Raw genomic sequence first — 27277 nt, forward strand, 5'->3', positions numbered from 1 at the left:
GAAAGGCCTTTCTGCACCTCCCTCCCAGCTGGGCAGGAAGGAGCTGGGGGCCGGGTGTCATTCATTGTCATGTTCTGGCAACCAGGGACTGGGTTGTTTCAGGTGGCCACCCCCAAGGCCCGGAACCCAGGTGTCGTATCTCCTCCACAGGAGATAAGCTGAAGCCAAACCCAGATACTGGCTCGCAGCCAAGGGGCACATTGTCCTATCCAGCTCACTACGACAGCCCAGGGAGGACTCAGGGCCCCTGCACAGGTGTGCTTTGCCCCAGAACCTGGCCTGGAAGCTGCTTATGCAGATGGACACAGCTCAAGGACCTCACCTGAGTGGCTCTCGGCCATTCCTCCCCCTGGCCCACCCTGCTGCCCACCTCCTCCTCCCATCTGGTACTCTACTGATTTCTCCTGGGAGCATAGGGATCTTGGTGCCTGGTCACCACGGTGTCCCAGGGCCCAAGGGCCCCAACTACTGCCAAGTCTCCATGCTGGCAGGTGATTTACCACAGGGCAGCAGTGAGGAACGGGGGCCTGGGATCCTCCCTGCTCTGCTGAACGGTGGCCTGGGTGCTCCTACCCCTACCTTCAGACCCCTTGGGGTTTCTGGGTTTGAATCTCGACACCCACTGCGATGGCTGCATGATGGATCTGAGTCTGTTTCCCTGAATGCCAACTGAGGCTGAGGTGTGAGGACCGCTGGGAGGGACTGGGCTCCATGAACTGCAGCTCAGGAGTGTGGGACCTGTGGTACACACGCAGCAGGGCGGGGCGTCCTCGCAGTTGCTCCTGTTTGCAGACCTTGGTGATGGAGGCTGGGACCCTCCCTTCCAAGCCTTGGTTCCTACCCCCTCCCACCAAAGGGATCCGAGCACAGCACTGGGTGGGGACACCTAGAGTAAAGGCGTTTATTGGCAGGTAAGGGATGCAGGGGCCAGACCTCCGGCCCAAAGAGGGGATGAGGAGCAGGTGCCATCCAGGAGGACAGCACGGTCCCCAGCATTGCGTCTCCGTGTCCAGGACTTGATCTGGGGATGGCCTCAGGCACTGGGAGCGTACTGCAGCACCAGGCGGTCAAAGTCATTCTCCTTCAACAGGAAGGAAGGAAGCAGGAGGAGTGAGGTGGCGGGGAGAGGGGCGTGGAGGGCAGGGGAAGACGGAGAGGGAGAATGCCAGCTGCCAGTTCCCAGTCTTCTCCAGCCAGGCTGGGGGCTCAGCACAGCCACGTACACGGACTCACCTTGGTCTGATACTCCTTGATGAAGGGGTGAGACCTGTGGGCATCCTTTAGCTGTGACAGGTAGCGATTGGTCACCTGTGGGGGAAGTGGGGCCGGGTTAGCCAAACATGGGGATCCCAAGGCAGCTCTGACCTACAGGGGTCCACCGCCTTCCCAGGCAGGGGGGGCTGCTCTCTGCCTCCACATTCCTCTGCCCCTGGGGACTCCTCACCCATCTAGAGTTGGGCTGATGGTGGAGGAGCCTCAGGCAGGGAGTAGAGACACCCCTGAACAGTGCGTGGCGGAGCCAGCACTCAGCACAGGGTGGGTCGCACCACAGGGTTCAGGGCAGCAGGCCAGGGAAGGTCCCAGGAGAGGGACAAGTGGCCAGTCAGGGGGCAGTGAGGGAGATGACTGTCTGCAGGGGGAGACTTGCTCTGAGCATGCTTTGTACCATGGCTCCCCAAGGCCTGGGGACTAGAACCTGGACCTCAAGCAGAGCCTACTCCCAGTCTCAACCCGAATCGTGGGCCGTGAGTGTCTGTCCGGCTTGTCTCCCTGAAACTGGGGTCCAGTGCTCTTGGGATGCTCTCTCTCCTGCACCACCTCTGCCTGGTTCCTGCCGGGGGTCTGTCTCAGGGACTGGTGAATGACCATCACATGGCCCTGGGGCCAGCTGGGGCACAAGCACCTGCATGAACTGGTGCCCCAGCTCCTCACTTCTCACCCTCAAATGAGGTGGGCTCAACAGTCACCTTCCTGGGTCTTCTCTGTCCTGTGCCCATGCCCACCCAGAGGGGGCACCGGCTGGGGACCCAGTCCAGTCAGCCCCACCCAGGCACCCCTGAGCCCACTCACCTCCCAGACCCTTAGGACCCACTGACCCACCACCTTGCCCAGAGGACACCCACACCATTGCCTCCTGGGGTCCCTTGGTGAGAGTCGGTTCCTGCCCCTCCTCAGGCTGACCTGAGCCCCTAATCCAACCCTGGTTGGCACTGCAGGGACTGGGACTCCTGCATCTGGCTGTGGCTGGGCTGGTGAGGAGAGGGGCCTACCTCAGGGGGTTTGCCCAGGTGCTGAGACAGGACCACGAGGTTGACCAGCGTCTCTGGATGGCTGCTGTCCTGGAACAGGCAAATGGGGGTCAAGGTCAGCAACTCCAGCCTGTCTGTTCACCCCCACCTTAGGCAGGATGGTGCCCTCCCCTGCCCTGGAGTGGGACACTGACCCATACAAGGTCACCCCCTAAGAGGTGGGCTCAGGTGCTGGACCCAGAGGCCCCCTGCGGCCGCTGCACAGGTGGTACCTCAGGGGTGAGACAGTGCAAGGGGCCAGCAGCCCATGCCTTCCTGACACCCTCTGCTGGTAAGGTCCTCTGCGGACCTCAGTTTTCCCACCTGGAGACCAGCCTAGGACACAGTGGCCTTGCTTGTCCAGAGGGCACATTTACCACACTAATCCACAGTCACCAAGGCCAGGCCGAGATGACCTTAGCTTAACGAAATCTGCTGCTAAGAGGCAGACCCACCACCCTGTCTGCTCCCCAGGCCCTTTGGCAGGAAGCTGCTGGAAGATTCCAAGAAGCCTCCTGGCAGGTTACCTCACTCATCCCACCCCACGTTGGCTCATAGGCATACAAATCCTGGGAACCACTTCATCCAGGAGAGCCAGTTGAGTCCTGGTGGCCACGAGGCTGCGATGGCCCTGGTTAGAGCAGATGCACCACCAGGAAGCATGCAGGCCCCAGCCCTCAGCTGCCCTTTGCTGATTGGGCAGTTTTGGGATCTAACTCCACCATCTTGGGCTCCTCCACTGTAATAGGGACAAGAGTTTGTGCTCACAGACGGCAGGGAGGAGAGGCAGAAGGGACAGGAGCACCTCGGGAACCTGGACAGGAGCAGTGCACAGGGCAACCCAAGGCACAGGAGGCCTCCAGGGCCACAGCGCACCAAGCTAGCCCTGGCTGGCATCTCAGGACAGATGGGAGTTGGCTAACTGAGGTGTAACAAGACATGGAGCATCCCGAGGTGGGAGATAGGACCCTGCCCACCTCACTTGTTGGGGCAAGGAGAGAGGACACACAGCCAGATGGGAGATGCCACACCTGTCTGGGAGTTCCTGAATGACTCTGACCACAGATTGAAAGATGAACCCTGGGGCAGGGGATATAGCTCAGTTGGTATAGAGTGTTTGCCTCACAAGCACAAGGCCCTGGGTTCCATCCCCAGCACTACAAAATGAACAGATGGATGCATGGATGGACGGACAGACAAGGCATGAATGCAGACTCTACCTAAGAGTTGTGTCCCCACAGCCTGTCCCCACTCTGCAATGATGAAAAGCAGCCCAGAAGAGAATGGGAGAAAAGTTCCTATCAGTGTTCCCCATCAGCTGAAGATGTTCCCCCAAACAGAAACCCATTTGGCATCCTTTCTGATTATAAAAATAACACAACTCATCATAACGGCCTTGACCTGGGCGCAGTGGCGCATGCCTGTAATCCCAGCGGCTTGAGAGTCTGAGACAGGAGGATCTGGAGTTCAAAATCAGCCTCAGCAACAGCAAGGTGCTAAGCAACTCAGTGAGACCCTGTCTCTAAATAAAATATAAAAAGGGCTGGGGGTTGGCTCAGTGGTTGAGTGCCCGAGTTCAATCCCCAGTATCTAAATAAATAAATAAAAGTACATAACGGCCTTGGGCTCTGTCAGGAGACATCACAGCCATCTGGCAGGCAGTGCTCATCCTTCTAGACAGGGACGGGCCCAGGGGACACCTCCAGCCTGCAGCCTCTTCTCTGGATCTCTACTGCTGGGCATCTCCTCAATTCCAGGTTAGAATCAGATGAGGAGTTGCATTTGAAAGCCCCCAGATCAGGGAGCTGAGGTGACACTAAGAACAGGCTAGAGCACGTGTCTGCTCAGCTCAGGCCAACTATCGACCCAAGGTGCCTGGATCCTCCTATTTGCCAGAGGAGCCTCAACTGGATTTTCATTGCAATTCCCTGATGTAGGTCTCAGGCAGTTGATGGGGCATTACAATACCCGTGGGGCCACAAGTGAAGGTCACTGCCATGCCCGACTCAGTCCCTCCTGGGAGGGTGCCTACCTTGTCCAGTGCTTCCTGCAGGACACCCTCAGCTGCCTCCCACCGGCCCTGGGCCATGTGGCAGGCCGCCTGTCCATTGAGCAGAAGCAGGGTAGATGAGCACTTATCCGCCAGTTCCTGGAAGATGTAGTAGGCATCCTGCAGCTTCTCGCCACCTGAGGGTACCAGTGACATTATTGCTTGTCACCCTGCTGCCCAGCCTGGCCCTGCCTACTCCCCATATAGCCCAGATGTGGCATTTTGCAGAGACAAATGTGGCAAGTTCGGCTCATGGCCCTGCCGACCTCTCCTAGCAGAGACCCTGTGTGGCCTGCAGCCTGCCGACAAGTTCTGGGGCACTGGTTACACCATGCCCCATGTGACACCTGGCTCCCTGAGCACTCAGTTTATAGATGTGGAAGGAAGCTTCCAGGAGATTCAGTGCATGGGGTGGGGCAGCGCCAGGGACTGTGCTGGGACCACCAGCTCAGGGCTCATCAGAGGTGATATCTGCTCCAAGGCCAGTATCCTAGACCTGTCCCCTTGCTAACAATACAGTGTGACACTTGCAAGGGGGGGCCTGAGACCAAAAAGGGCTGTGAAAAAATATCCAACTGAGCCAAGCATGGTAATGCACGCCTACCATGCCAACTACTTGGAGACTGAGGCAGAAGTGTCTCTGGAGCCCAGGAATTCAAGGTTAGCCTGGGCAATAGAATAAAGGCCCATCTCAAAAGATAATAAAAAATACAAAATAAATAAAACTATATCAGAAAGCTGTGTTGGAGTTTGTCCTGCTCAACTGGACAGACTTTAGAAGTCCCTCTGAGTGAGGCTTTAGTCCCCAGTGGAGCAGAGGCAGCGAGTACATTTGGAAGGCCCAGACAAAAGAGTGACTCAAAAAGGAAGCCAAGTTCCAGAAATCAGAAAAGGTGCTGTTGCCAGGAGGGTGGGACATGGGGTAGCGTCGGGGCCAAGGACACCTCCTCAGCTTTGGTGGGAACACTAAGACCCTGCCTGGTCCAGTACCAGGAGTCTGATAAACAAAGCTGAATGAGCCCCACAAACCCCAGGGAGACCTGGGAGGAGGACGGCTGCCAGGCTGCCTGTGGTCTGGACCCCGCACCCCGGTTATTCACTCTGGCTCTGGCCACATCGCTTGGATTCGAGAGAGCTGGGAGGGGTCAAGATAGGACATGGGCCAGGGGTGGATGAGTCCACTGGAGTGAGGTCCCCATGGCAGCAGGCGGCAGTGGGGCATCAATCCCCATCTTCCCAGACTCTGCAAGGTCAAGAGGCTCACCACAGCCAGGTTGACCCAGGCGGTGGCCAGCTGGGTGAGGGTGGCATCCTCATCCTGGTCCTGCATTCTCTTCAGCTCCTTCCTAGGGGTAGAGCAGAGGACAGAGGGCCCTGAGTGCCAAGGAACCCACCTGGTGCTCCCCGTGTTCCTTGTTCAAGGGTCCCCAGGGCCTGAGCACTTGCCCACTGCACACTCCCCTGCCTTGCCACACACCCACAGGGTAGGCCAGGCCCCTCAGAGCTCTGTAGGAGGTCGGGGCTCAGGAGAAGTGAGCTCCCTCTCCCTGGGGACAGACTAAGGAAGCAGTGATAGAGGTAGAGTGGCAATAAGTTCTTTTCTCTTCATAGTAGTGCTGGGGAGGAGCCCAGACCCCACACATGCCAGGCAGGTGCTCACCACTCAGCCACACCTACAGCCTGGGAACAATTCTTAGGCAAGGGCTTTGCAAAGTGCAGCAAGGGGGTCCTGAACGGCCCCCACAGCCTCTGACTCAGTGATGCTGCTTCCAGGACCTGAGTGAGGAGAGGACCTAGTGGGGGCTATGCAACACCAGCAACACCAGCAAGTTTTGTCTCCTCTATTCTCTCCGTGAAGCTCACCGCAACCTGTAGGCCAGGCCCCACCACCAGCTTCCCAGAGGGAAACAGGCATGGGCAGTAATGCCCTTGACCCTGGCAATGTACTGCAGGGAAGGGTGGATAAAGGAGGTAGGTCACTCAATGCAACAGAAAAAAATAACAAAGGACTGAGTAACAGAAGCTCTGGGATGTGGCCAGGCTGTGGCTCAGACACCCCCATCAAACGAACACCTGAGTGGCAGCACCAGGTAGACACAGGTAGGGAGGGGACTCACCGGGCAAGGTCCAGGCGGTCCAGCTTCAGCAGGATCTGTACTGTCATGGCCATGCTGTGGAGGGGCAGGTGGGGTCAGCAGACAACCTTGGAAGCACTGCAGGCCCCCACCAGGGACTCATTCCATGTGGCAGCACCTTCCAGAACATTCCTATTTCCTCTACAAGATCTCGGGCCATCAGCCCCATCCTGCAAAGGGGGACACCCTGGCTCCTACACTTCACACCAAACTTGCTTAGGCCCAGGATGTCCCACAGGGTCTACAGGGAGAAGGCTCCAGGCCCTGGCCCTCTTGCTGTAGACAGAGCTGCATTGTTCAGGCCTGTGGATGAGAATACCTGCCCTGGACTTCCTGACACCACCCAAAACTGTGGCCCAGGATGAGGCCAAGGAGGAGGGACACAAGCCCACTCCTGTTCCCTGTGGAGGTATCTGAACATGACACCCCCACTCCCCTAAACCCTTCTGCTCCCCTCTCCTCAGTTTCCCACTCAGCCCCCTCCATCCTGGACCACCAGTTACGCGTGGCTGCTGGTCCTTGTGTTTTCCCACCTGGCAGGAGCCAGCAGACCAGTGGATGACAGCTGACTCATCAGTCCCCTGTGCCATTCCTGTTTCTTCCCTTCTTTTCTTTTTCTTTCTTGCTCTTCCCCCCTACCCAGTAGTGAGGGTTGAACCCTGGACTGATCTAAACCCTGAGCTACATCTCAGCCCTTTTTATTTTTTACTTTGAGACACAATCTTGCTGAATTGCCCAGGCTGGCCTTGAACTTTCGATCTTCCTGCCTTAGCCTCCCAAGTTGCCACTGGACCTCGCCCTTTTTTTTCCCCCTTTTCTTTTTGGTACTGGGGATGGAACTCAGGGACTTGTGCATGCTAGGCAAGTGCTTTACCACTGAGCTTCACCCCCACCTCCCAGCCCAATTTTGGAACTGCTGTGATCCCTACTGGATAGCAATGGGACATGAATAAATACACAGTCAACATGTCAAAATGATTAATGAAGGGAAGCAAGGTGCTAAAGAGACAGCTCAGCTCATTGGGAGGGATGAGATGACCATGACCTGGATACAATGCAGGCCCAGAAAGGCCCCTGGGGTGCAGGGTGGCCCCTGCCAGAGTGTGCTGAAGGAGGGCTGGCTGGCCAGTCTGTGGGGCCAGAATGGCACAAGAGACCTGGACTAGGGCCCAGGACAGAGGAGTCGAAGGCTGCATGGGGGTGGAGGGACAGAAGCCGAGAGGAGAGACAAAGATGCTTTCTGCTCTGCCCTTGGGAACAGAGGGTTTTCAGGCCCCAGTGCTGTGTCCTTGGAGTGCCAGCCCAGCCATGCAGATGAGAATGTCTCCTGGCCCAAGAATGGGAGCTGGAGACTGACGGGAGGCCAGGGCCCGCTGTGCTGAGCCGCCTCAATCATTTTTCCCACGACAGCAGCCAGTGAGGCCCTATTCCACCTAGAGATGGGGAGGGGTCACTCACTGCCCCTGTGACATCCCTTCTATGGCTGGAATGTCCCCTCCCAAGCTCACGTGGAAACTTAATTGCCACTGTGAGTCTTGAGACACGGAACCTTTAAGAAGTGATCAGGCGTCACTAGATCCTCCCTGGAGAATGGGTTGTCACAGGAGTGGGTTAACCATCATTGGCATGTCCTGATAAGAGGATGAGTTACCCCACCACCCTCTCTGACCTTCCCCTTCCACCACGTATGTCACGGCACAAAGGCCTTCACCAGATGCCCAAGTCCTACTCTCAGACTTCCTAGCCTCTGGAACCGTCGGCCAAGTATAACTCTGTTCTCCATAAATTCCCAGATCTGCAGTGCTCTGCAATAGCAGCAGAAAACAGACTCAGTCCCCTTGGCTGAGCACTGAGTGCACAGCTGGAGTGCCAGCTACTTGGGAGGCTGAGGTGGTAGGTTTGAACCCAGGAGTTCAAGGACAGCCTCAAAAAAGAAAGAAAAAGAAAAAAGTCCCCTTGGAGCAGGGCAGCAGCTCACCATTCCAGGCTGTCCCCCTGGTGCAGGGTGCGCAGAGCTGCATCTGGGTTCTGGTCGTGGAAGTACACCGAGGCAGCCATGAGCAGGAAGGTGGTATTGGTCACGTCCACACTCCTGCTCATCTCCCGGTCTAGTTCAGCCACAATAGAGTCCCTGCAAGACAAGGCTGCTCAGGGCCCAAGGTCAGGCAGGTGGTAACCTCACATGTGATATGACCATGAAGGGTCCCATTCAACAGGTGTAGATAGGCCCAGAGAGGGTGGGCCAGATCCCTAGGAATGCACAGCAGCAAGTGGTAGAATGGCTCTGTAGAGCACCAAGCAGCCTCAACATGCCCCAATGGGTGCAGGTCCTGACACCTGGGTGCCAACCTTGTTATCTTCCCATAAAGCACTTCTCAGCCCTCAGGCAGATTGGGAATCTGAGGCTATGAGAAGTGGGACTAGGCACCCCAGGTCCTGTGGAGGCTGACATCCGGAAGGGACGGAGCCTGGCTCTACCCAGAAAGCAGAATAACCCCTGGGGTCTCAAGTTCCCTCAGTGCTATGAGTCATGATGTCCACGCCACTCTGAGCTCAGGAGTTCTCTGATGCCTGCTGGGCTGCGCTGAACCGGCGAGCAGCACAAGAGGGTCTGGCCTCAGGCAGGGCGGGTGAGGTTGCAGGGCCCACGGCCCTCTCCTATGCTCTAGGGAAGACAACCATAGGGGTGCAGCTGCCTCGCAGCGCAGGATGGCTAGGAGGCCCTGCCAGAGAATGGGGTGAGCAGCCCCAAGCAGAAGACAGGTGGGAAGGGCCTAATTCCCCACTGCAATGCCAAGGACTGGACATTGTCATGTTTCGCTGTGGGTTCAGAGAGTGCCTCACGCACTGAGACACGCATCATGATCTCTGCAGTCTCCAACTCCCCAGCCCCGCCTTTCACAGTGCTGAGGATGGAACCCAAGGCCTCATGCACACTAAGCATATGCTTTACCATTGAGTGACATCCCTAGTCCCCAGAAAGTCCTCTGAAGCAGTGCCCATTGCTACCATGTATGTGAGAGAAACTGAGGCACCAGGAGGTGAGGGAGTGAGGAGGAGGGATGTCCTGTTGGAGGGACATCAGAGGGATCCTGTGGCCCAGGGCCTCCAACGTGACTGGGCCTCACCTGCGACTCTCGCTGGCAAGGTATTCAGCAAACATGCGCACGGCCTGGAGCTCGGGGGCCGAGGAGGGCTTGATCTCATCCAGGACCACGCCGTACTTCCTCTGTGGTTAGACAAATACATCAGCGTGTCAGCCCTGCCTGGCCACTGTGAAGGTTGTCTGTGTCTCAGCCCAGCTACAAATGTTGTCCTGGTGCCTCCAGACAGGAAGCCCTCACCCTGCCCGCTCTTGGTTACTTTCCCCGGAGTGCACTGCAGAAGCCAGCACAGGGTCACCTGTCACAGGCAGCAGGCAGCTAGTTAGATGTGCCCTCATCTGTTACCCATGCTGCCCACTGCTCTAGCTGGAGACCCAGGAAGGCCACTGTCCCTTCCCAGCTGCTCACTCCTATCAGAGAGGGGACAGATGGAGGTGGGCATGTCACCTGGGGCAGGGCAGCCGATGGGAGGGACCAGCCCTGGGCATGTGCTTCTATAAAGTGATGCACCTCACCCAGCACAGTCTAACAGGTCCTCCTCCTGACACCAACTGCTGCTGGTGGTCACTCGCAGAGTCAGAAGACTTGTCCTTCGCTGCACTCCTTCCCAGATGGTTTCATTTTATATTACCACGTGCTAAATTTTTTCTCCCCAGTACTGGCAACTGACCCGGGGGATGCTACCATTGAGCTACACCCCCAGACCCTTCTGTTTTATTTTTTATTTTTTATTTTGAGACAGGAGACAGGGTCTTGCTAAATTGCCCATGCTAGCCTTAGCTTGCAATCCTCCAGCCCCACTCTCCTGAGCAGCTAGGATTACAAGCGTGTGCCCTTGCACCCAGCTGCTAATTTTTTTTTCCTCTTTAAGACAGGGTCTCACTATCTGGCCCAGGTTAGCCTCAAACTGCTGGGGTCAAGTAATCCTCCTGCTTCAGGCTCCTGAGTGGCTGAGACCACCACAGGAATGTGCCATCATGCCCAGCTTGGATGATTTTCTGAACACCAGAATACACTGTTACTGTATTATCAGGGTAATGTGCATTCAAAAAGCCTAGTGCCTGGTGTAGACTGGGTGAACTCCAGGTAATAACTTCAATTAATAACAAGCCAAAATTGGTGTACCAACACCTACAGGGCTAGGGGTGTGGCTTGGCAGTGGAGCACTTGCCTAGCACGCACGAAGCGTTGGGTCCATTTCCCAGCACTGTTTAAAAAAAAAAAAAGTGACCAGGCATGGTGGTGCATGCCTGTAATCTCAGCTACTCAGGAGGCTGAGGTGGGAGACTTGCAAGTTCAAGGTCAGCCTCAGCAACTTAGTGAGACCCCCATTTCAAAATGAAAATAAAAAAGGGGGAGCTGGGAATATAGCAATCCCTAGTACTACCAAGAAAGAGAGAGCAAGAGAAGGGAGTTTATAGAACACTATGTACTACTATCTGCTCATTTTATAGACCTAAAGCTGTAATAAGAGAGGGCTAGAGTTCTGGCTCAGTGGTAGCATGCTCTCTAGCCCACGTAAGGCCCTGGGTTCAATCCTCAGCACCACATAAAAATAAAATAAAGGCATTATGTCCACCTACAACTAAAAATATATATATTAAAAAAAACTAGTAAAAGAAATAGCATCTATTAATTATCTTTTTAAAGAAAATATCTATTACTGGAGATGCAGGTTCCCTGACCTGGCTGTCCAGGGCTCAGTCACACAGGTGCATATTTATGGAGGCACACTGACTGTGGTTGTGGGCCCTGAAGGCTGGATCCTTGCTATATCTACCAGTTCCACCACCTGCTCTGTGGCACCTTCCTGCCCCCTGGCCCCTGCCCTGGCACTCTGTGGATTACTATCCTGTCCCAAGGATCATGTCCCCATTCCTGGGCCACACTCACCTGAGCAAGGTATGCTCTGTACAGGAAAACATCCCTTTCCACATCCCTCTCTGGACTTGACAGCTGTAGGAACAGACGCAGGTCAGGACAAACAGATCAAGGCACAGAGCACTTTCCACAGTCACGTGACTGATGGGACCTTGGAGGAAGGAGTGGTCAGCCTCCCCAGCAGGGTCTAGGGTTTGAGTCCCAGTCCTGGACCTCAGTTGCCTGTGACCTTGGGTGTCAGGCAGGGTGCTGAGGGCAGGCAGGGTGGAAGGTGCCTGATCTTGTTCCATCTCACCACCACCATAGGAAGGAGGCTTGACTGTCACCCTAGGTAAACCCGTGGGCAGTCCCTGCTTTAAACACACAGCAGGGAACCAGGGCAGAGACCACACCTCTGACAGCTGGACACACGGCCTCTTACTGCCTTGTTCCATTCTGCTTTATTTAAAGACACTTTTTAAAAAACGATAAACACATCTGCCTCACTTAGATGACCTGCCCTGTCCCTGGTGAGAAGACCTTTCCAAGAGGGCTTGGCTTGGCTGCCCCAGTGCAGGGATCTGCCTCCACTGGCCAGCAAGAGCCTGGGAAGCAGAGGCCACATGTCTCAGCTCAGCCACTGCATGCAGTCAGGAACAGGGAGTGAGGTGACCCCTGCCACATACACTTTGGGACCATGAGGAAGCCCCTGAGCCCTGGTCAGGCAGAGAGGCAGGGGACCCTTTTTTAGGAGAGAAACTGTGGATAGGGCTCCTGGGTGCTGGCTGACTTCCTCAGAAGACCTGCAGTGCCTGGGGACAGAAGGACATAGTGCAGCTCAGCCCATGGCTTGGGGACACTGGCACTGGCCGCCTCAGGGGCTAGGAGAAGAAGGTACAGTGAGAACAGGTCTCGGTCCTGCAGTTGCCATGCCAACAGCCTACAAACCATGGGGCCTGGGAACGCACACAGTGAGCTGGTCTGTCAGCTGCCAAACAGGGACAAGGACCTGGCACCTCATTGCTGGGGGCACGCCAGGACCGCTCTGTCCCCCTGAAGCCAAGAACCCAAGACCATACATTCTAAGCTCCCTGGCCCTCTTCCTTCTCTCTGCCTGAGAGAGGCATGTGGGCAGCAAATGTGTCCCTGCTGAAGACCAGTGGAACCCTGGCCCTGTCAGACTCGGGCTGGTGTTGCTGAGGCCCTGGTGGCCAGGCTGGGCATCTAACCATGATTTACAATGTGGAGTCTACTAAAAAAGTAGCTCTCAAATGACCCTTAGAGGTGAACACTAGCAAGGACAAACAGCCTGGGGTCCCCAAACCACTTTCAGCAAGAAACAGATAAACGCCAGCTCTTAGTATCTCTGAGGTGAAGACATAGTGTGACACCATGAGGGGAATGGGATGGTCAAGGGCAGAGGCCACCCTTTGACCTCAGCTGCCCCAGTGCAAAACAGGCAGTTCCACCAGCCCTGCAGAACCATGAAGGCCTCTGAGATCCCGAAAAGACTCCAAGCCAGAAGTGTGGGAACAAGAGCAGATGTGCGAACTCAGGACCATGAGTAATCAAGGTGCCAGAACCTTAGGTTGGGGTAGGTCTGGAATCTTCATAATTTTCCTCAATATTCATGATTCATTGATCCCATGGAAACTGGAAGGGAAGCCTACATCTCTCTGAGGCGGGAGAGCAAGATCTGAGTCAGCTTCGAATGAAGTAAAGTCGGTGCAAGATATTGGCTGACACGCCCACACCAGCATGAAGCCAGAAGCAACCAAAATGCCCAGCAACAGAGGAGTAACAAAATAAACCCCAGTGCGTCCCCATTAGGGAAATACAATATAGCAGGTAAAGAGAATGTGGCAGATGGACAAGTACAGGCATGAACACCTGCTGTAGAGGTGGAGCCGACCCTGGCCTGGTTCCTTATAGAAGATTCATCTGTCAATTACCTGGGAGATCAAAACCCACAGGCTGGACCAGGCCAGCCAAGCAGAGCAGAGAAAGGAAGAAATTTCATGGGGAGTTGGGCAGAACCTATGATGCAAATGGTCAAGATCCCCAGATACATGGAAACAGGGGTGGCCTTTCTGAACAAGTGCTTCTTGGGCACCTCTTACCTAGGGTCATCAATAAGCTGAGGACCAAGAGCTGGGCCTATGCTTTACAGGGGAAGGTCCATGGCGCCACTCACCCCTGCCAGGGAAATGGCCACGCACACAAGCACAGCCCCAGCTACTAGCCCAAGGCAGGCCAGGCTCACCACCACACCTGGCAGTCTGCCACCCAGCAGACCATCACCTGCAAGCATCTGCTGGACCTGAAGCGGCCTCTGGGAACCTGCTGTTTTGGGGTGTGGCTCAGAGAGGCACTGCTAAAAACAGACTGTAGACCTAGTGCCCTTCCTGCCAAGGGACAGGGCAAGAGATGTGGTCAGACATGGCCCCCCACCCCAAGGCCTATCAGGCTGAAATGTTCCAGGAACTAGTGTACCTGCCAGGGAGCTTGCCTGAAGCCCATGCTGAGCAACCATGACACCCTGAGGCTGCAGTCCCGCTCCAGGCAGGTCCCTACCTATTAACTGGACTGGTAACACCTGAGGCGGAGTTGTCAGGAGGCTTGCCTGAGCGGGTACAGGAGGGTCTGAGTGCTGTCCCTGCATGACCAAGAGTGCAGCAGAAGGGCGGAGTCTCAGGCTGGTCCCCACTCACTGACTCAGGTCCTCTGGGAGTGGCCCCAGACAGCCAGCCTCATGAGCACTGTGGGGACTCAGGCATCCCATCAGGTCAGCCTTCTGTCATCAACCCCAATTGTTCATTAGTCACCTGGGAGCTTAGAAACCTACAAAGTCAGTAGGTCCTTGTCCACCAAGGACACCTGCCCCTGGGGTGGTCTCAGATTGGTCCCTCCATGTAGCTCAGAGGTGCAGCCAGGGTTGAGGGATCGGGGTGCTGTGTGAGGAGGTTGGTGATGGGGTGGGAACTCTGTAGCCAGAAATATCAAGGGATGGTGTCCCCTCCCACTGTTTGTGTGGACCTGAGTCACCTGAACACAGCGGACCATCAGGAACTCAAGGGTTTTTTGTGGTTTTGGCCCCAACTGCTGGATGGTGCCTGCCATCTTGTGGACGCTTGATAAAAGTCTGACAGATGGAAAAATATGAGAGGTGACAAAGTGCTACAATCAACAAAGGGCAAAGACACACCAGGTATTGTACCTGGGGTCACCTTAAGTGGCTTATCGGCCTATTTGAAATTGCTGGGGCCACTGACTGGGTGGCTTAAAACAATAACAATTTATTCTCTAGTAGTCCTGGAGGCTAGAAGTCCAAAATCAAGCAGTCACAAGGTGGCGCGCCCTCCAACGGTTCTAGAGGAAAGTCCTTCGCTTCTTCCAGTTTTTGGTGGCTTGTGACATTCCTTGGCTTATGGCTGTGTAACTCCAATCTCTGTCTCAGTCTTTTCTGTTTTCAATTTCCCCGTTTTTCTCATAGGAAGACACCTGGTATTGGAATTAGGGCCCGCCCAAAATCCTGGAGGATCTCACCTAGGGATCCTTCACTTAATTACATCCACAAAGACCCTTTTTCCAAATAAGCCACACTTATGGGCTGCAGGTAGACTATCTTTGTGGGGACACTATTCAACCTAGTACATGCCCAAGAGGGGTTGAGGTGGCTTGTGGAGCAGAATGAAATCACATCCAATGTCTCAAAGGGGACAGTACTCCCATTCCTCTGGACGCATCAGGGAGAATATCTGTTTGGTGAACACATCCCTAAGGAGAGGCCACAGGTCTTGGATTCAGTCAGAACCTATATTTCCAGTCACTATCTACATAAAGCAGGTCACACTGGTTCTCAGAAGTTTGCATCTTATGATGCAAGAAAATTCAAATGGAACAGAATTCTGGCAGAAGCTGGAAGGTGGAATGTGAGCACAATGCTCTCACAATGACCCTAATGAGCTAGGGGTCATCAATCCTACTGGACAGAAGGGGAAACTGAGGCTCAAAGAGCTGCAGTGCCTGGAGTTGAATTCTTGAGCCCAGGTCTGGCTGTCTCTTCTAAGTTGTCAGTACACAGAGGGGAGGTGCACACAAGTTGTGGGTGAGTGGAGGAAGCCCCCACTGTCCCTGGAGCCTAAGAAGAGCTTCTGTTACATGGAAAAGAGACTTTGCAGATGTGATTAAGTTATAGACCCTAAGATGAGACTATGCTAGGTTATCTGGGTGGGACCAGTCCAGCCACACATGCCTGGAACATCAGAAAACAGGAAACACATCAGGAGGGGAAATTCAAGAGACTGAGTTAAAAGGATTCAATGCCCCATGACTGGTTGAGATGGAGGGGCCACACGAGAAGCTAAGGGTGGCCCCTAGTCTACAGGTGGCCATCTGCTTGAACTTGCAAGTGGATTCTTTCCCAGAATCTCCAGGAAGGACACAGCCCTGGCAACAACCTGATTTTAGCCTAGTGAGAGCCTAGTTGGCTTCTGACCTCCATAAACTGTGAGATTAATAAACACACGTGCCTTCAGCAGTCATTTGTGGCACAGTCACTCCTTCCATCCACATGCAGATCAAAAATATTTTTAAAAAACTGCATCTGGGGCTGGGGTTGTGGCTCAGTGGTAGTGCACTTGCCTAGCATGTGTGGCACTGGGTTCAATTCTCAGCACCACATATAAATAAATTAATAAAATAAAGGTCCATCAACAACTAAAAAAAGTTTTTAAAAATTGTATCTGTATTGAATGTGTACAGAATTTTTCTTGTCATTATTACCTAAATAATACAACTATTTCCACAGCATTTACTTTATTATGAACTGTAAGTCTTCTAGAGATGATTTAAAGTCAAGGGAGAATGTGTGTAGATTCTATGGAAGTACTACATCATTTTATAAAAGGCACTTGTGCATCCTGGAATTTTGGTATCTGTGGAGACCAGGTATCCCAAATCCACAATCCTGTGGATACTGAGGGATGACGATAATTTGACACAACAGCAAAATAAAATTAGTATTAATGCAAATGTTGCTTCAACAAATCCTAAGTTTCCTGAAGTCTGTTTGAGGTTGTTTTGTTTTTGAGATGGGGTCTCACTGTGTTGCCCAGGTTGACTTGAAACTCCCAGGCTCAAGTACTCCTTCTGCCCCAGCCTCCCAAGTAGATGGCACTATAGATGTGCACCACTGTGCTTGGCCTTTTCCAGGTTTTATCTCCATCCCACAGACAATGTTCAGGGTACTCAGATTCACTGCCAAAGGCCAGCAACAAAGAAAGTCTTCTCGACTTCAGAGTCAAATTCCTCCCAACCCTTTGCAGGTACCAGTAAAGATGTCTACCTCTCAAAATCCAAACCCCTGCCATGGCCCTGAAGGCCCTGCCCATCCCATTCTCCGTCCTCCCCATCATTCATTCCATTTCTGCTACACTGGCTTATGTCTTTTTTATTTTTTATGTTGGAGGTTGTGTTCAAGGCCTGGCACATTCTAAGCACACACCTTAACACTGAGATTCCCTCCTAGTCCTCTGCTTTTTATGCCACGCTGGGTATGGACCCCAGAGCCTCACACGTGCTAGACAAGCACTCTACCACTGAGCTACACGACCAGACATACAATTTTTAAAACATTAGGCTGTGATGCCAAGTTCACTGCACTTACACATTTTCCAACAGTTCCCCCTCAAAGTGACAGTAAAGTCCCATCCCTCTTTAAAAGATCCTGCAAGACACATCCCCTGCTGCTCCCTCTCTTGTCACCAGCTCCTTACTGGCTGGATCTGCCCTCAAACACCCAAGCTCATTGCCAACATTCTCCTTAACCATTCCATCGTTCACTGTCTCTCTTGTTAGGCTTAAGTTCCAAGAGAGCTGGGAATTCTTTTTTTTGCCTCCCGCTGAATCCAGCGGGAATACAGTGCCTGATCCACGTAAATGCTCAAGGTGGAATGAATGAAAATTAAGCGAGCTTTGGGAGAAATAACCAGGCTAGTCGGGCAGAGTCACATCGGGAAAGTCATTTCCCAGTCTGAGATCTTGGTGTTGTCAAGTGTAAAGTAAGCAACAGTCGCTCAACAAATATGAATGATTATTATTTTTTTTTGTCATGGGACAAAACCCAAAATGAGTATTCCTCGCCGCTCTCTGGCAAGGTGCGTAGAAAGACGATGCGGTGAAAACAGGAAAAGATTTTAGAAGCAGACGCGAGGCTGCTCCAGACCACCAGGAAGTCGCCTCCACCTCTAACGTCCCCCCGCCCCGGCACGTCCGCACCTTCACCCGCTGCGCCTCGTTGATACACTGCTGGTAGCTGCCGATATAGAAGGCGTTCTTCACGTCGAACAACTCGTCTACCTCTCCGGAGCCGCCGGAGGCCGGGCCGGGGACTGGAGGTGCCATATCGCTGTCCTCTCAGCCGCTTCACTTCCTGAGAGACACGTCGGCCGGAAACAGGGCCCCGCAAAGGGGCACCATGGGAAATGTAGTTAACGCCTTCGGAGTGGCACTGAATGAGCCAATAGGCGGCTCTTAAACGGAAGTAAGGGGGCGGGAGACGCAAGCGCGTCTCGCCAGGCACCTCGGGAGTTGTGGTTTGGTTTGATCCTGCGAGAGTTTGGGATTAGGGAAGCACGATTAAGATGCGGTCCAGGGGCCGGGGTTGTAGCTCAGTGTTAGGGCGCTTGCCTAGCACCTATGAGGCCCTGGGTTCGAGCCTCAGCAGCACCACATAAAAATAAATAAATTAAATAAAGGTGTTCATCTACAAAAAAAAAAAAAAAAAGAGGCGGTCCCGGCTGGGATTGGCAAAATAAACTGGAGAGGGTGGAACCACGCGGGAGGCAGAACCAATGAATGAAAGGGATGCTCTTGACGTCATATACACCCGCCGGAAGTGCGGTCACACGAGCCATAAGGCAGGCAACTAGGATGGCCGGTTTCGCAGAGCTTGGGTTGTCATCGTGGCTTGTGGAACAATGTCGGCAGCTAGGTTTGAAGCAGCCCACGCCGGTTCAGCTCGGTTGTATTCCCGCTATCCTGGAGGGTGAGTGACCCGTGGCTTCCCTCGGAGTCATCTCCGCTGTTTTCTCCACCTTTCCCTTCTTTGCCCAGGCAGGTCGCACAAGGCGAGGTGTTAGGACGAACCTGGGTTCCAGGGGCACACCGGGCAGTGTTGACGTTTAGCATGCTCCACTGACTCGCTGGGTGTACACACACAAGTAATGTCTGAAACTTCTTAGCTTACTAGCACACAGAAAGCTTGATGAACAACTAATTGTAATACTGTGAAAATTTGGCAGAGGTGGCACTATTTTCACTTTGCAAGTAGAAGCTGAGATTGTCAAAGTTACTGAATCCAGGACTCCGTGGTCCTGTGACTGCTTTTCTTGTTCTTATGACCCGCCCTTTTTTTTTTCCCCCCCGTAGGGGAGGGGTTCTGAGGATTAAATCCAGGGGCACTTAACCACTGAGCCACATCCCCAGCCTCTTTTTGTATTTTATTTAGAGACAAGGTCTCGCTGAGTTGCTGAGACTGGCTTTGAACTCGGCGACTCTCCTACCTCAACCTCCCGAGCCTCTGGTATTACAGGTGTGCACCACCACCAACTTAGTTTTGCCATTAAAGAGATATCCACAGGCTGCTGCTCATAGCGTCACATGTCTGTAGTCCCAATCCCAATAACTGTGAAGTCCAGTGCAAGAGGATTGCAAATTCAAGGCTAGCCTGGGGAATATAGTGAGAACCCCTTCTCAAAAAGAGAGGGAGGGAGCTGATTGTAGCTCCTGGTAGAGTGCCTGCCTACCACATGTGAGGCACTGGATTTCATCTTCAGCACCACATTAAAAAAGAAATAAAGGCATTGTGTCCATCTACAGCTGAAAATATTTTTTTAAAAAGAACTTGTTTTTATGGACGAGGTTGTGGCTCAGCAGTAGAGCACTCGCCTAGCACGTGTGAGGCTCTGGGTTCGATCCTCAGTACCACATATAAATAAAATGAAGGTATTGTTAAAGGTGTGTCTACTTACAATGTAAAAAAAAAAAAACTTAAAAAAGAACTTGTTTTTTAAAAAAAGAAGCCACAGGATACCTAAGATGTGACAAATTGAGGGATTAAGTAAACAAATATTAATGAATCAATGGGGAATATAGGATGCATTTTGAGGAGAGAAATTCTGGGTTCCTCAAGCTTAGATATTTTGGAAAAGAGTCAGAATTAGGTGGTGGTTAGCAATCTTCAACATCTTGGGCCAGTGGAATGTAGGTTGATCCTGCCACTCACCACCTGTGTGTCCTGGATAAGTCTCTGAGACTCAGTTTTCCCTTCTATTAAATAGAGACAATAGCAGCCTCTCTTTGTCAGTTCCTAGTAGAAAAGGCCTAGCAGGTGCAGAGCAACCGCTCATTAAGTGTTAGCCATTGTGGGGGGACTCAGTGGTAGAGCAATTATTTGGCATGCACAAGTCCCTGGGTTCCTCCCTGCCCTGTTAAATAAATGAACAAACAAACATTAGCTATTCCAAACTGTGCCTGATGTGCCCAAGGGGCTAGCTGTCTGTACCTAGAGTGTGTTGATACTGCTTTGCCCTCTGTGCAGGTCGGGACTGCTTAGGCTGTGCCAAGACAGGAAGTGGCAAGACAGCAGCATTTGTCTTGCCCATCTTGCAGAAGCTATCTGAGGATCCTTATGGCATCTTCTGCCTTGTCCTGACACCCACCAGGTGAGCCTCCCAACGAGCCCCTTGCATTTGAGTTAACCAGCTATGTTCTCTCTCTGTGCTGCACTTTACCCATGGGATGAAAGTCATGCCCACTTCTTAGGGGTGCTGCAGAAGTAAACAATAGGTTTCATAGGTGTTTATGGAAAGTTCTCAGCATAGGGCTTAGCTCAGGACAAGTACTGGCCACATGGGAGCGGCCAGCAGTCTTACAGCCAAGGAGATAGAAAAGTATTCTAGGCAGAGGGTCTTCCATGCAGAAGTGTAAGAGAAACAGGGAACGCAAAGGGTACTAAGAGCTGGGCATGTTAGAGCCAGCTTGAGGACTTAAATGCTAGGCAGGGGTTAGAATTGGTTCCCAGGGTTTGTGGACAGGAAGGGGCAAGGAAGGAGGCCAGGAAGTGGGTTCATGGGCCTAGAAAAGGCCTGAGCAGAGCAAGGGCTGGCGGACACCAAGGAGAGGCCTTAGAGACTGACTGACCCAGAGAACAGGAGGCTGCTGGTTGGGTCTCTGGCTTGGCTGATGGAACAGTGTTGAGGCCAGCATTACTGAGAAGGGGACACAGGAGGAGGTGTACTTTTTGGGGAGGGGGAGATACCAACGCCATTTTAGGTTGGGCTGGTGGGGGAATCATGGAATGTTCTGGGCTGAGCCATAGGCTCTTGTACTTGGTATCAGAGCCTTTATCCAGAGAACACTGGGAGCCCATGGAAAGTGTATTAACGGTAGAGGGAGAGACAGGAAGCCAGGGGCTCAGGGAGGAGCCCTGGGGACAGTGTTGGGAGTGGGAGGCACAGAACTGCTTCCTGACCCAGTCTGGCCCTTCCTGCCCACAGGGAGCTGGCCTACCAGATTGCAGAGCAGTTCCGGGTGCTGGGGAAGCCCCTGGGGCTGAAAGACTGCATCATCGTCGGTGGCATGGGTACTAGGGCTGGTGGGTTCTGGGCACGGAAGCCCCACGGCTACGGATCTTCCACTCAGCCTCACCTGTTGCCCTCCACCCCCAGACATGGTGGCCCAGGCGCTGGAACTCTCTCGGAAACCACATGTGGTCATTGCCACGCCAGGGCGCCTGGCTGACCACCTCCGAAGCTCCAGCACTTTCCACATAAAGAAAATTCGCTTCTTGGTGAGCTGACCCAGCCCTGTGCTCCCTGGCATGGGATGGAGCCAGGAGCGCTGTCCTGTCTGTTTGGGAAAGAGGGGTCCCATGGATTGTCTAGTAAAGTGCTAGAAATAGTGACAAGGCCCATTTGGGGACCAAAAAGAGGACAGCCATACTCGTGAAGATGGTGGGGGGCAAGATCTGACTGAGGAGGTGCCTTTGCTGTGACCTGGTGGGGAGCCTCAGCCTGCATCCTCACCTGGGGACAAGGCAGGGCGGGGAGGCCAGGCCAGGCCTGGGGCCACAGCCAGCAGCTCAGCCCAGCTCACCCCACCCCACGGACACTGCAGGTGATGGACGAGGCAGATCGGTTGCTGGAGCAGGGCTGCACCGACTTCACGGTGGACCTGGAGGCCATCCTGGCAGCCGTACCAGCCCGCAGGCAGACTCTGCTCTTCAGCGCCACACTGACAGACACGCTCAAGGAGCTGCAGGGCCTGGCCACCAACCAGCCCTTCTTCTGGGAGGCGCAGGCCGCGTGAGTCCCTGCCGCTGTCACTGGGGATCCTGCCCGGGCGGGGCGGGGCAGGGCAGGGCGGGGCAGCAGCTCCATTTGGCAGACAGGGAAGCAGGCGTGGCGGCCTTCTGTCCCCAGGGTGCGCACTGTGGAGCAGCTGGACCAGCGCTACCTGCTGGTGCCTGAGAAGGTCAAGGATGCGTACCTGGTCCACCTGATCCAGAGCTTGCAGGACGAGCACGAGGACTGGTCTGTCATCATCTTCACCAACACATGCAAGTGAGTGTGGGGGAGGGACCGCCACCCTGCCGTAGCCCCTCGCTAGAGGTGGCCCAGAGCCACAGGCTTGGGACACAGCCAGGCTTGGCACTCCCTTGCCTTAGCTCAGACCAGAGATATTTTGAGGGAGGGGCTCAACCCCATCTTTGATGGAAGGTTCAGGAAACCCCTGCAGCTCTATCTCAGCAGCCTAGTCATTATGACTTGAGGTGTCCCTGGGCCTTCGGGCCTCCAGACCCTCTGGTGGCCTGCCTGGTGTGCCTTGGCACCAACAGAGGCTCCTACCCGCGAGTCACATCGAGTCCCCCTTTGAGCTATTTGGGGACATGGTCAGGAGGCTGTAGGCTCTTCCAGCATGAGCTGGAAGAAGAGAAATCAGAAGAGTCCAAATGTACTGGCTCCCAAAAGAGAAAAGTCTGCATACAAAGTAACTGTCAGGCCCAGCAGTACCGGCAGCTCACATGATAGGACCACTTTTTGTGAGGGAGGTGAGTGCTGGAGATCAGACTCAGGACCCCGTGGACAAGCGTGGGCACCAGCTCTGAGCAGCACCCAGACCAGGTGCCACTTGTTTCTTTCCACCCATCTTTTAGCCGTTCTCCTCTATCAGCTCCCCTTTGGGAGTCTGGGCCTTCCTTGTGACAGTGGCTCAGTTTCTAGTTTCTCATCCCTTACGGTCCCAACAGAAAGAGCAGGAGTCTGCTTGTTCAGAAACCAGAGCAGCAGTCCCAGGACGGACTGTGCGCGTGTGCATGTGCGCGTGCGTGTGTAGGTGTGGTCCTGGGAATGACGAGCTCTGCCATTGAGCCACACCCCAACCCCCCAGGCCAATTATTATCACTACAGGCCCAGGGAAGGGTCAGCAGAGGGGACAGCAGGCAGGCAGGACCTCCAACCTGCGTTCCTTCTCACTTCTAAGTGGCACAGGGTTACTTTGCTTGGTGTCTCTGGGTGGGTCGGGGCAGGTCACCTTCGCTGATCCAGAGCAGGAGGGGCTGATAGTCGCATCTTTCCCACCAGAACCTGCCAGATCCTGTGCATGATGCTGCGTAAATTCAACTTCCCCGCGGTTGCTCTGCATTCCATGATGAAGCAGGTGAGGGAACGCAGTGGCTGCAGCCTCCCCGCCCCAGCCCCAGGACACAGGACACCTCCCAACCTCAAGGCCTTTGCCCACATGCTGCCCAGAACCGATGACCGACTGCCTTCCTTCCCTGGCCTCAGTTTCCGTTTCTTAGCAACGTCTCTCCCATCATTCAGTCGTGCAAGTCCGCCCTCAGGGTCGCCACCCTCGCTGGACTGGGAGCCCACGAGGGGCTGCCCGTTTCCACCCTGTGCCCAGTCCTCACATAGCAGGCCCTCCCCAGCCTGCTCACAAACCTCTCCCCAACGCTATGCAGAAAGAACGTTTTGCTGCTCTGGCGAAGTTCAAATCCAGCATATACCGGATCCTGATCGCAACGGACGTGGCTTCTCGGTAGGCAGCACCCAGGGCCCTCATGCTCCATCCCTGCCCAGGGTATTCCCCCTCCGGTGGCTGCCAAGGCCCCAAGGAGGGACAGGGAGTCTTGGTGGTGGGTGACCCTGGGGGTGGGTTTCAACCTCGGTTTCCCCACTTGGGCAGTGGAGATGACGGGCCTCCACCTCCAGGGGCCTGGACATCCCCACAGTGCAGGTGGTCATCAACCACAACACCCCTGGACTTCCCAAGATCTACATCCACCGAGTCGGACGGACGGCCCGTGCAGGTGAGCAGGGCAGGTGGGGTTAGGCAAGGTGGGTGGCTTGCGGGCACTGTCCCCTGGCCTCCCAGATGCTGAGGAGCCAGAGTGCTTGCCGGTGGGATGCAGGTGAGTAGGGCCCACGGGCCAGGCGCTGCGGGCCACGTCTGCAGGCTGGAGCATCTTTCCTTTGAGGGCAAAGGCGGGCTGGGTGTGGCTCGGTGGTGGAGCTCTTTGCCTCCACATGTGAGGCCCCGATTCTAACCCAGCCCCGCAGAACAAAAAGGCAACAGCAGAAGTACATGCCATCCCCGTTCCTGGCACCTCCGTGGCCGCACCCGGGCCCCTTTCCTGTCAGGGCTGCCGTTTGGGGCCCACCAGCAGTAGGTGAAGAGCACTGGCAGTCTGAGGTCGGCCCTCGCAGCGACCCTGGCTGAAGGACCAAGGGGACAGGTGTCTGCTTCCCAGCTCCATTAGGGACGGGCACCGTGTTTGTGGGATTCTCTCATTCCTGGAGCTAGTAGAGATGTCATTCCTGGGGTTGGTCTGTGCCTGGCCCTTCCCTCCTGACCTGTGACCAGGAGCAGGTTACATCCACTGCCCGGCTCTCACTGTCTCATCAAATGACGGGTAATGAGGATGGTGACACCTGTATGAAGCTGCTGTGAGGGTGATGGAGCTTACCAGCCAACAGTTCAACCCTAGTCACCATCATAGATCCGGGAAACAGAAACTGGAGTGCAGAGATCTAGGCTGAGGCTCATCAGGGTGAATATCTGACATGACTTAACCTGAGCTCCCTGGCAGCCAAGCTGAAAAGGGAAAGCAGCCATGTCACCTGCCCTCGTGTGAAGCCAGGCTGGCAGTAGAACCACCTCTCCCAGGTCCTGTGGCTCTTCTGGGACATCCCACCCCCACACAGGCCCAGCCACAGGATGAGCCCTCGTGCTCTGAGCTGGTCCTTCCCCACTGAGCTCTTATTCTGCACCTTGCAAGGGGAGCCCAGAGCTGTCTGGCTGTCAAGACCTGCCTTGGTTGGTTCCATGTCCTATAACTGTGATATGTCTCCACAGGGCGGCAGGGACAGGCCATCACGCTGGTGACACAGTATGACATCCACCTGGTACACGCCATCGAGGAACAAATCAGTGAGTGGGACAGGGACTCGGGTGCCCCCGTCCATCCCTGCAGGCTGCTTCCAGAGCAGGGTGGATGGAGCTGGGCTTCCCTTTCTGTGCAGCCCAGAGGTTTCCGTTGCCATATCAGAACAAACTCCTCACAGGGGCCATGGTCTGCTGGAGCCCTGTCCAGTGGGATGGACTTCAGTTTCTCAGACCACAGTGTGAACAGGTTCCCCGAGACCACCCAGTGCCATCAGATGCCATGGAGGCAGGGCCTGGGTGTGCCACAGTCCCCTCCAGTGGTTTAATGTGTAGCTGAGACAGCCACTGTTTGCAACATCAGCAGGCCCTGCACAGACTGTCCTAAAAGTTGGAAGCCTTAACTTTTGTTTATTTTTGATGAGATGGGATCTCACCATGTTGCCCAGGCTGGCCATGAACTCCTGGCCTCCTGTGATCCTCCTGCATGTAGACATATGTTGTCACCCCGTCTCTGACTTTAAAGGACATTGTGTCCAAGAAATGAATCCAGTGGGCCCTTGGTGTCTGTGGGAGGGGCCGATGAGTTCCTGGACCCCCATGGGTACCAGCACGCAGGGATGCTCCAGTCCCGTCTAGATGCCCTTCCGTAGGCTTCACTAGACGACCTGGAGCCCCCAGTGCAACCTGGAAGCTGTGGAAGTGCTGCTACTGTATTATTCAGGGACTAAGGGCAAGGAGTAAAGTCTGGCCTGGGGTGTGGCTCAGGGGCAGAGCGCTCGCTTAGCATGTGCAAGGCCCGGGCTTCACCAGCACCACAAAAAGAAGTCCGTACGTGTCCAGTGCAGGTCCAGTTTTCTTGTTTCTGAATGTTCCCTCCATGATTGGTTGGATCTGCAGAGGCGCAGCCAGGGCCACTGTGCTCCAGTTCAGAGTGTTGCTAACACCAGAAAAGTAAAAGGTCCCCACCTTCCCGAGGTCTGAAATCCCTGGTCTGACCCGCCAGACCTGTCGTCGCGACACCCTGGCTAGCCTGGCACGCCCCTCACGGGGAACTCGCGGCCTCCCCACCTGCTGTCCCCACAGAGAAGCAGCTGGAGGAGCTGGCAGTGGAGGAGGCCAGGGTGCTGCAGATCCTCACCCAGGTCAACGTTGTGCGGAGGGAGTGCGAGATCGTGAGTGTCGTTGGGGCTGCCCAAACCTCAGGGCCCAGCTGTGCCCTTAAGATGGGAGCTGTGACCAGCCTGTCCCTTCCCCCACTAGAAACTGGAGGCGGCCCACTTTGATGAGAAGAAGGAGATCAACAAGCGGAAGCAGCTGATTCTGGAGGGGAAGGTGAGTGCAGGCTGACCGGCCGGGGATGAGGGTCCCCAGGTTGAGGGACATCCAGCTCAGCTGCTTCGTGGTCCTTCCCGTGCCAGGACCCCGACCTGGAGGCCAAGCGCAAGGCCGAGCTAGCCAAGATCAAGCAGAAGAACCGGCGCTTCAAGGAGAAGGTGGAACGCACGCTGCAGCAACAGAAGGCCAGCAGGGCTGGCCACAGGGCACGTCCACCCAGGGCCCACACAGCCCCGGCACCCACCCAAGGCCCAGCCTGAGTTCAGCACAGCCCTTCCTGCCCAGCTTGGGACTCCTTATTGGGCTGAGGGGTGAGGGACCTCCCTTCCGGCCAGCACTGTCCCTCTCAGTGGAACCCAGGGACACCCACATCATGAAGTCCCCTCTCTGTCCTGAAGCCCCAGCTGGCCCTTTCCCAGGGCCCTGGCCCAGAGTCAGGCTGCAGAGGCGGAACAAGCACGGGCTGTGAGGTGGGGCCCCACTCCACGCAACCCCCAAGGGTGGCACGGGGCCCCGGGCACAGCATTCAATAAATGGGTCTTCAACTTTCTCGGTCTGACTTAGAAACGGGAGCAGGACAGGTGGGGTGCCTCTGTCTGCCTTTCTCAAGTTCCCAAAACCTGGTGCACCATCCCAGTTCTCCAGCCCCTCAGGCCCAGAGCTCCCTAGACACCACCAGCACGGCCCGCCATTCCAGCCACTTGACCTGGTCTGAAAAGACCTTTCTCTGGTCCTCAGTCTCCTAATCCAGAAAATGGGCTTAGCAATTGCACCATTTCAATTCTAGCCAGGAGATTTTGGTGTGATCCCCTGTGCCTGGTGAGCACAGCTGTGTTCTAGGAGTTTCCCTGCCTTCCTACATCTGGAGGTTGTGGCCAGAGTGAGGAAGATTTAACCAGGGGCCAGCAACTCAAGAGGCTGAGGCAGGAGGATCACAAGTTTGATCCTCAGCAACTTACTTACTAAGACCCAGTCCTAAAGTAAAATAAGGACTGGGGATGTAGCTCAGTGGTAAAGCCCCATTGGGTTCAATCCCCTATACAAACAAAACAACAA

General features: G+C 54.7%; 2 protein-coding genes across 3 annotated transcripts; one reads left to right on the forward strand and one right to left on the reverse strand.

Annotated features, from left to right (window-relative positions):
- Positions 1–887: 887 nt before the first annotated feature.
- Positions 888–17882, reverse strand: Cope (COPI coat complex subunit epsilon). 2 transcript variants are annotated; one of them, XM_047532307.1, is made up of 10 exons: positions 17717–17882; positions 11471–11533; positions 9602–9702; positions 8452–8604; positions 6456–6509; positions 5603–5684; positions 4321–4476; positions 2271–2339; positions 1234–1308; positions 888–1081 (listed from the first exon to the last, which is right to left on the reverse strand). In XM_047532307.1, exons 1-10 carry the CDS (start codon positions 17840–17842, stop codon positions 1034–1036), a joined length of 927 nt encoding a protein of 308 aa, XP_047388263.1. In that variant the 5' UTR covers positions 17843–17882; the 3' UTR covers positions 888–1033. The 2 variants fall into 2 exon arrangements, with proteins under 2 accessions (XP_047388263.1, XP_047388264.1); XM_047532308.1 differs by lacking the exon at positions 4321–4476.
- A 468-nt stretch (positions 17883–18350) lies between these two features.
- Positions 18351–26771, forward strand: Ddx49 (DEAD-box helicase 49). Its single transcript, XM_047531856.1, has 13 exons — positions 18351–18485; positions 20040–20163; positions 20998–21083; positions 21169–21290; positions 21617–21804; positions 21922–22062; positions 23083–23158; positions 23463–23539; positions 23713–23810; positions 24857–24931; positions 25970–26058; positions 26147–26218; positions 26305–26771. Exons 1-13 carry the CDS (start codon positions 18371–18373, stop codon positions 26479–26481), a joined length of 1440 nt encoding a protein of 479 aa, XP_047387812.1. The 5' UTR covers positions 18351–18370; the 3' UTR covers positions 26482–26771.
- Positions 26772–27277: the final 506 nt, after the last annotated feature.

The sequence above is a fragment of the Sciurus carolinensis genome, chromosome 17 (genome assembly GCF_902686445.1).
Source record: "Sciurus carolinensis chromosome 17, mSciCar1.2, whole genome shotgun sequence".
NCBI lineage: Eukaryota > Metazoa > Chordata > Mammalia > Rodentia > Sciuridae > Sciurus > Sciurus carolinensis.